Here is a 10,029-nt window from a genome sequence, read left to right as displayed (position 1 = left end):
AAATGGGGGTGGGGTGTGTGTTTGTGTGGTGTTGTGGGTTTGTTTTGGGTTTTTTAAATAGAAACAAAATAAATAAAATAATACAATCTTTGTAAGATACATTGTATCAAATACAGTAATTCTGGACATAAAACAAACTAGTGGACTTCTAAATGTGTCATCTGTGTTAATGTAACAAGAGACAAATATACACTACACAGTAAAAAATAGTATCTTGTTTACTATAATAAAAACATTTAACTTTGTCACAAATCCCAAGCTAGACAAATAGAAGTTTCTCCATGTGTAACTTTTAACATTAAATACAATCTTTTTTTTTAATATCCTAAGAATGCTGTATCAAACTGTATTCTAATAAGTAGGATTACTTCAAATACAGATTTACAGTGAATATGTAATATTCTCTGTTATATCAGATATTCAGTTCTTGCACAGAATTTTCATTAGGGCATGCAGCACAAAAATTATTGAGACTATTAAAAGATTAAAAAGATAAAAAGATAAAAATACCTTCATTATGACCACAGACAATGTAAGGAATAGTAAAACTGTGAGTTCATATATTACAAATGTGGGGAAAACATGAAGTCCTAGGAGGAAAGAAAACAATATTTCAAATTTTAAGGCCAATATCTTACTATAATTTTCTGAGTTAATAATAGAGTTCATTGCAAGACTATTCTCAAAACCAGACAGACAAAAAGCCCTAACCACCTAACTACCGACACTACCAACTTGATCACTAAAGCACTTCTTGCATTATCTCACCTTTGGAGGGGTTGAGCACAAACAATATTCCCAAACTTAGTTAAATTGTATATGGCGTATATAATAATGATATCATTGTATATGCATGAGCACTTGCATTTATAAAATTCCACACCAGTCAACAATCCAGAATCTGAACTGAAACACACCTCTAATGAAAACTATAAAAATACTACAGCAAAACAATTCCATTATTCTGCTGAGCGACTGCAACATACACTTTGCTAGGCATTTAACATTTTTGTATGACATGGTAATGGACTGCCACTGGGGGAGGAACATGATACTGGGTACTTGCAGACTATAGCTACAACAGAAAATGTAACTGTTTTGATCCCATGACCCTCACTTGCAAACACTGAAAGACATCTGAACTGGAAAAGTCACTTCAACTGGAATCAGGTAAAGTCATAAAACCCTAGGCATGGTCGGGTTTATAGTTATATAATTTATATAATTAAGGAATTATTTAAAACCCCATTTCTGTGATGTTGGTTTGGGTTGGTTTGGGGTTTTTTCTTTTTTGCATTTTTTTTTGTAATTTTAATTCTGTAATTATATGAAGCAAGATAACAGAAATCATAAAGAGTGCAGAAATTTAAAATTAAATCCTGCTAATATTAAACACAATAAAAATAAATATTTGTTGGAGAAGTCCTGGAGTCACTGAGGAAGAATCTTACTCAGAGCTGACTAAGTCCATTGTTTCCTCCTAGGGTATGAGGAACTTGTTCAGGCAAACATAACTGTGTATCCTTGGAAGCTCATTCCTTTTTCAAAAAAGCTCTTAAAAAAAGGAACGAAAGTAGTGGTGGTGCTCCTGATAAATCCATACCAGTTGGCAGTTCTCCAACCCAATTACTTCTGGTGAAGGACAAGAGTTTAGGTTTCTAAAGCATGAGGCATGTAAATCGATGCTGTAACTTCTTATTTTAATACAAGACAAGTCTTCACTAATTTTCCCTGCCCCATAGAGCTACAGAGCCAGAAAACCTGTAAAGAACTAAGAGTCATCTTTTCTTCCTGTGTGCGCAAGAGAAGTTACAGTGACTTCACAATGGTTTTGTCCATAAGAACATTCCATTGTGGATGGAAACGTACTTCAAGTACATCAGAGATTTTTATACAAGTACTACCCAGTTAGCATGTACACGCCCTGTTTTAGTTCTTAATTTCCCTCCTACTACTGAAGCACAAATGCAAAAGACTATCAGAAGAAGAGGAGAGATAGCAGAATAAGAGAGACAACCACCAAACCAAAAGAAGAAATCCAAATGTGGAGGGACAAACAGCTTCTCTTTTTTTACTGTGTATCACATACACATTCCTCATTCACCTTCAGGCCAGTCTCAGAAATATACGTGAAAAGCAACTAGAGAAATACAGCCTGTAACAATGTCATGTTTGATAAGAGGGCCAACTCTGCCACATCTGGAATTGAAGATTTCAGCGGCAGGCTCTAAATATAGCCTAGTGCTGGTATCACTACTGGTGGAGCTACCTTTTCAGTTCTGGAGAAGACAGGCAGTCTGAAGTCCATTTGAACTGCTGCCCCCATAGAAATTATTATATTCCAAAGAGCTGAGGCACAAACTACCACAGATTTCTATACCAATCGCATGGAGGTAAGCTGCTGCAAGGTGAAGCAAGCCTAAACCTGTTACATACACTATTCTGAGCAAATAAACATCCCAGCACACAGATATGTTTTGGGGGAAACAGATCCCACTGTAGTGGGTTTCGTGGTCATTACAGACCTCTATCCCAGCCCTAGATGAAAACTTAGAGTAAGGCCAGAAATCATATCAGACTGCTGTACAAGCACTGATATGAAGCCTTCAGGACAATACAAATGTCACTAACTTCATAGACATAAGGTTCATGAATATGGAGCATTTATTTCAATGGTTTTAACCAGACTTTGTAACTAAGCTTGAGTCATTATGGACTTGTTCTCTAAAATGGAAGAAACGCTTCAATCAAATAATTCAAGAACTTCATCACTGTCATCAGGTAGCATGTGGCCTGTTGGCCTGTCACCAATAGCTATGATATCACTTAGGTACACTTTTACAGAGCTGAGCATAAGCCACCAGACTTCAATTCTAAGCAGTGTTCTGGAACAGCTGGAATGGAGGCCTCTGGGTGAAGGTGTCCTTGCATCAACATCAAGCCAAAAAGTCCACTCCTATAAGCTGGGATGTGTTCTTCTGTGGACAGCTACAGGCAAGATTTGGCACTTTATTTTCAGAAGTACTTCTTTCTTAACAAGTAAACTGCCTCTCCCTGCTGTTTAGACAGATTCCACTAATCCACTGGATGGCCGCTAAACAGAATATGAAGATCCAGACATCATGACCGCATCCTGGAAGATGCAGATCAAGAAAATAAATTTGGGGGATCCTTGACAGCAAACAAGATTACAGAAAACAGAACTCTATTGGTCGAATTGAAGCCAGTAGAATTAGTTCTGAGTCATACTCAAAGCAGGTCATCACTCAGAAAAATCACATTACTGATGCATTGGGATGTTGTATCTGCTAAGAGTCTTAATGAGATGATAGCTAGAAAACGCAATGAATGTTACAGCCCTGGCTAGATGATTAAGCAGATGGGGAAAACGTTAATTTCTATCTTTCTGCAAAGGGGAAAGTCCTCAATTCTAATGTCAGTTCTGAGAGCTTGAAACCTCAAAGTTTCATTGTGCTTCATGCAGGACAAAGTAGTAGAGCTGGGTGGATAAGGTGGTGATGTATGTCACCTAATAAATTCCAGTTGGGATTTTCCTTTAATTTCTCTCAAATTCAACAAAAATGTTAAGAAGCTCAGAGAAACATTATGTATGTTTGCTATGGACAGTGGTAGTGCTGACCATCACCCATCTTCTGAAGACAAAGACCGCACTGTTGATGAGTTTTCAGCATCTTGTATTCAAGGTCCAACACTGACCACAAGATTTACTCAGAAAGGAAACATGGAGCCTGGCAAGTGAGTACATCTGTACAGCACACTGAGGACACACAGCTTAGTCAGTGGAAGTAATCTGCCACCTGACCAGTGGCAGATAGGGTCCTGATGCCCAATTTCAAACTCCAAACACTCTGTAGGCTGACAAAAGATGGGATATTGGAGCCTTTTAAAAAAAAAAACAACAAACAAACAAAAAAAACCCCACAAACAACAAAACAACTAAAAACAAACAGTCTATGCAAAGATGCCTTACATCTTTTTAAAAAAACAATCAAAACAACGTCAAATGAGGCAGAAGTGGAATGGGAAGGATCTGATTACTAGCTACCAAAACAGAAATGAGAAAAAAAGTTCTCTAAACGCTGCTCTAAGGGATTGGTCCAGACATTCTCAAAAATATTAGTGAGGACAGAGACTAACAGGAACATTCTAGCCTCAGCAGATAGTGTAGAAGCCAGAAACCTTGAAGAACACAGGGGTCTAAATGAATGTACAGATGGAGAGTAACTCAAAGTGCAGCTGTTAATGCTTAACTGCAAAGGTGTATTATTCCCATAAATGCACCCATGCACAAATTTGAAAGCAGTAGTGTTACACAGATCAACCTAAGGACAGGACCACTGTTAAAGACACTACACGAACAGCTTTTAGTGACCAGAAGGATTTCTGTAGGGAGAACAGAAAAGCAAGCATTTAAGACAATCAAACTAGGAACTTTTTCAGATATTTACATCACTTTTCAATGAAGTCAAATTTTTCTGTTTATTCCTTTATTCTAAAAGAAACAGAAATGATATTACTGCAGTGGTCTACCATCCCACCTCAGGATCTCAAGTGTTTCTGCTCTCTATAATATAGACAGCATACAGCAACAAGCCTTCTCTTTAGGCAGGGGGGAGAAACTTTCCCTGTGGCCTTTACATAATTTCACAGAGTAAATCTCTATGTATTTATAGATACATATTGTTTCATGTGTACATATATAAGTAGAGAGAAAGCTAGAAGTCTTTTCTTATTAGATTTCTTTTTAAAAAGAAGTTTAAGGAATACTTTTTATCCTACTCAGGTTTTCTTTGCAACATCACATCACTTTTTAAAACCTACCTCTTTGCCAACCCATAAAATTTAAAAGTAATTGAAAGTAAAGAGGGAAGGGGGGGAATAATGTTTATTTGGGGAAATTTTTTTGTTTGTTTTTGTAGGTTTGGCTGAGTTGGGGGTGGTGGGGGTGGTGTTAGTTTTGGTTTGTTTTTTTTTTTTTACAAGCAAGCATTGTCACATTTTGTCAGAGGCCTATAACATAGCTCTTTTTTTTTTCTCATTTTTAGCTAACTTTCTTCTGAGTCAGGAATAACCCTCATTTTCTGTAAAGCCATACAAACCTTTTAGGCAATGTTCTTTTATTTCCCTTCTTGCTATTATAATGGTAACAACGGTTAATAAGATCTTTTTTTAATTCTCCAATAGAACTACCAAAATAATTTCCTTACAGCATAACATAGGCTATATGAAGTGCTGCCAGCATGCCAACTGAGGTCTCGCTGCTTTCTTGTACTGTACCAAAGTCTTATCTCTAGTCTCAATTTATGCAGTCACAAGAGTGTAGGACTATTTTTATTCAGTCCCTTGTAAAATTAACTTTAGGCTTATAATTATAATGCTTTGTAACCCTGATAACACTATCTGTTACATCACCATCTTTAATAAAACACATAAACAACTTACCTGTGCACATTTAACAATTACTCATCCAACCTTGTCCGTTATATAGGCCCAAGAGTTTTACCATAGCTCACCACTTTCCTCCCTTTATTAAAAAATAAGTTATATTTAAATAAACATATTTATTACTAAGCAATCTGACTGATCAGCACAAGCTATATTATCATGGGCTGGGTAAAACAAATATCAAGACTGGCAGGAATAACTATTTCCTTTTAATTTGACAACCACCAGAAACCAGTTTTAGTTTCTGTTATGAAACAATGGCTATCAAACAGTTATATAAAGAAATTAAAATTATGCTGATGATGGGACTTTACTATTATCTGAATAAATATATGGACATAAAAAGAATAGAAAACAAAATAAAACCAGAAGAAAAAACAAGGCTGGTCTTGGGAAAAAAACCCAACACAAACCCTAAAAAATTCTGAGTAAGCATGGGTTGAAGGAGGTTGGATTTGTGCAACAGGCCACCTTCAAACCCCCTATTTTAGACCTTGCAATGCCCCCAAAATAGGACATGCATCTCCTACACAATCCACGGGGAGAGGCAAGTACTTTCACAGGGTCTATCTCATTCACTGGACCTAAGCACTTCAATAACATGTTTCAGTTTCCTTTAGAGAAAGTGTATTGGGGCACCCATGGACAGTTAGAGAACACAGTTCAAAGTGAAGTCACTGATTGATTGTAAATATTCTCAGAGTTAACTTGTTTTGGATAACAAGCATGATGAGTTACTCTCCTGGTCTTAAGCATCAATGCTGCATTTTAGCTGGCATCCAAGTAGTCTCTGAGATACATCCTGCTCAACTAATTTTTCCCTGTGTTAAGAACATACAGATCACATTTTTCTAACTAAAGAAACAAGATGCTGTAAACAAGGATCTGTTTCTATTATCATATCCTGCTTCTAGAGAAAACCGATCCACAAAAACTTGAAATCTACTTTACCAGTTGACTCAAAATAGTAATACACTTCTAGTATACATTGCAAATACAGCTGCTGTGAAGACAGAAGAACCTGAAAAAAACAACCAAAACCACTTCCTAAACAATAACCTTTTTCTCTTAAAATTTTTAGTTACATGTTTTAAACAGCATGAATTTAGAATTAACAATGAAAAACTGACATTAAAACAATAATTGAGAGTACAACATGGAAATTGCTTATGAAAATGAATGTTACATTAAAAAATATTAGTAATGGCAAACCAACACTGTGGTCAGTTAACAGCTTCATATTTTAACAGAATAAAATCTACCTCCTCCCCCCAGTTTGTAGACACTTTTTTTGGTCCTCCCCCACATTTGTTGCTTAACAGTATTTTTAAAGTAAGTTTTCTTAGAAGTTACCTATGGATGCAAAGAAAATGATGGCAAGAAAGTCACGTATTGGTTCAATACAGGACATAATCTCCTCAGTAACCATGTGACCCTGAGAAGAGATCAGAGCTCCCGCTAAGAAGCATCCCAGCTCCATTGAAACATCCAACAGCTCTGTGATCTGTCAAGGAATAACAGAGAATCTATTGCTGCTTTCTAGCCCTGAGTGACTTTATATACTATTTCACAGTGAAATTATAAATCTGTACATTAGACTGAATGTAGGAAATTACTATGTCTTTATGCAAGTTCAACAACAAATAAAATTCAGTGTATCTATTTCAGTGCTCTGCAGTATTGTATTTATACAAAACTCACAAAACCAGTTTTGCTTCCACATTACCTCCTTCTCCACAAAAACAAAAATACATTTCTTAATCTTCATCGCAATGCTTTGTGTCACTCTTAAGGCTAGCACTGAATTTCACAAAAATGAGAAAGACTAACAACTTCAAAGCCAGGATTACATAATACATTGAGGCTGTGAAATAAAGCAGTAAGAACATTATATTTTCCGGGGGGGGGAAGTAAAAATCAAAGCTTATAATTTGGGAGAACAGTCTCAATTTAGCAAAAGTCCCAGGCATAAATTACATTTTATTATTGCAAACTGGACTTAAATGTGCCTGAGTGCTTTACTGAATAGGGATGCATTTAAGCATGTGAAGTAAACTGCTGAAATGAAGTATGGTATCTGTTTGAAAGAATTCATACTACTTCATTCTTTTTTTATTATTTGAATAAGGTACTAGAAGGAAGAGATGAAATGCATGTAAGGAGACTGAACTAAAACCAAAGCAACAGCTTAAGGCAATGCTTGGAACATTAAAAAAAGCAAGCAGTACTTTTAGTTGGTATGAAGTATGTTGTAAAATAATTACTTTAAAACCATGCTGCTACAGAAGGTCATCTTACTGAGAAAGGGCAATGTTATTAACATTAATGCAACGTTTAAAAATGAAAACTATTTCCATACTAATTTAGATGAAGTAAAAATACACCATATTACATTTGTGCACAACATTCATCATATCTTGAATGGTGTTACACTGCAAGGTGTGAAGCTAAAACTCAAGTGACATGAAATTAATGAAGGAGAGCAAAAGACACAATAAACAAGCCTCCAAGCTATGCATAAAACGCCACATAAAAATAAACCCCAGACTTTTGTGTATTGAAGTATTAAAGTCTGAATGCTCATCATATAACTCCATTTGTGCTAACAGTCTAATTTATTGCAAGACACTCAAGAAAACAAATTGGTTCTGTCAACTAATGCAAATAGTTACTGATCAGGCAAAACCAACAAAACATTTTAAAACAAAAGGAATTTTAGTGCTTTTCACCACAATTTGAAAATGTAGAAGGGAAGAAGGAAATTTATATAAAAGGCTTTAAAACCACCAAAAGATGAATAAGATAAAGGAAAGAGTTATGAATATCAGACATTTAAGTACTTCTCAATCACACATTAGTTGTTCTAAAAGTCATAACCTCTCATGTATGACTAAGATCCAATATAGCCTCTTAAAATAAAGTTGGAATTATTTCTACTATTCAGCTATAATCCCCTCACACTTAAGTGTTATCAGCTACAACGAAGCTCCAGATCAAAACTTTTATAGCTAATATTGTAAGAATTCTTATGCACATGGTTAGGTTACCATCTAAGAAGGGATTTAGCATCTCTTGTATCGGAATTGCATGATACTGTGCTGTTATGAAAATCACTATTCAAGCAAGGAGCAATTTGTGAAAAATGCTTTTCAGAAAGCATCAGACATAACTGGAATGAACTGTATGTCCATCTGGGTTTGCTCCCACTGCATAAAAACTTAATTCCATTCCTTTAGTCTGTGGCAAGCTAAGTATTTCTTGTCTGCTCTCTAGGTACTACACAACTTCAGGTCTACAAAATCTATGGGTCACTCTACACACAGAAAAGTGTGAAGGAGATTAGAAGGCAAGAAAAGAATGAAAAATTACGTTTTTTTCTTAGCTCTATCTCCCCTCCTCTAGTCTGTTTTTCAGATTTATACCTAGATTTACACAGAGACTCCTTTTGCTATACCCATCCTGGTCTCTGATTGTCCAACAATATTACCAATAATTGGATACATTTCCTCAACAAAATCTGTAGCATCAGAGTTTATTATATATAATGTGTAGGTGCACACACACACACTGGAGAGGGTTTATTTTACTGGCAGAAAGGCATTCTCAGCAAAATTTCTTACTTAAGCAAGGCTTGGAAAGTATTTTGCATTTAGTATTCCCTTTCTGTTTGCATAATTTTTAATGTTTTGCCTTTACCAAACAGGGCTCTTAACAATTACTAATCCCTCGGTTCTGCAGTGCCTTTTTTTCCAACTCCTACATTACAGAAAGCTTTTCCAGTCAATATTAAATGAAGAGTTTTGACAATTTACATGTTTTTCCCAGTACAATTTAGTTTTCAGAGGTGCCATTTTACTCTAATTCAGAAAGGATTGCTTTGCTTTCACTAGAATATTGGATTTTTATGTTCAAATGTTCTACCATACCAATAAATAAACATCAGTGCTATAACATGTTCCAGCTGAATTTCAACCACTTGCTCAGCAGTTGTTTTCCCCGTATTCTCTAATAATGCGTACCTTATTATTAATTTTTAATCATCATAGAAGTTTAATGAATATGTTAAGTAGTGAAATTAAAGAAATCCCTGATGGAAATAAATGTATTAGAATTTCAGGCTTTAATAAGTTAAATCTGCCCAAGAGAAAAGAGGTGAATTCTAAGCTTGCATAGTAAGGAAGTAAAGTCTTAATGAAAGGGGAAACAATTTTTAGTGAGACTTGTAAAAACTCCACCTCAACTGTATTTTATTAAACAATTAACTACAATATTTGAGATTACAGTTCTTCCTTAATCTTCTTTCAATTGATAGAAATGAGTCCATAAGCAGGTTATGAGCCATTGAGTACTACAGGAAAACAAGGAATGACATTCCTAATACACTGCAGGAAAAAGAATGTACATTTGCATATATAAAGTACTGCAATAACATAGCTATATTTTCTTTTCATCTTGTTGGTATATAAAGCAAGCTGGCAATTTCCCTCTGCTGCCATCATTCCAGGTCAACCATAAGGCACTTCCCCCACCCCACCCCTGTGTATGCAGAGTCCTATGAACATG

At 35.6% G+C, this 10,029-nt stretch overlaps 1 protein-coding gene across 2 annotated transcripts in view; it reads right to left on the bottom strand.

Moving 5' to 3' along the window:
- The window catches only part of TMCO3 (transmembrane and coiled-coil domains 3), a 37,887-nt gene that overhangs the window by 2,943 nt on the left and 24,915 nt on the right, over positions 1-10,029 (bottom strand). For both annotated transcript variants that reach the window (XM_026848296.1, XM_026848287.1), the window contains exons 10-11: positions 6,820-6,970; positions 511-590 (exon numbers count right to left, since the gene is read on the bottom strand). In XM_026848296.1, the coding sequence (XP_026704097.1) occupies positions 511-590; positions 6,820-6,970 (231 nt within the window). The remainder of the gene's footprint in view (positions 1-510; positions 591-6,819; positions 6,971-10,029) is intronic.

This window comes from Athene cunicularia (assembly GCF_003259725.1).
Source record: "Athene cunicularia isolate RWA chromosome 1 unlocalized genomic scaffold, athCun1 chr1_part1, whole genome shotgun sequence".
NCBI classification, from domain to species: Eukaryota; Metazoa; Chordata; class Aves; order Strigiformes; family Strigidae; genus Athene; species Athene cunicularia.
The sequence above is the reverse complement of the archived record's forward strand: the minus strand, read 5'-3'. Positions and strand labels throughout refer to the sequence as shown.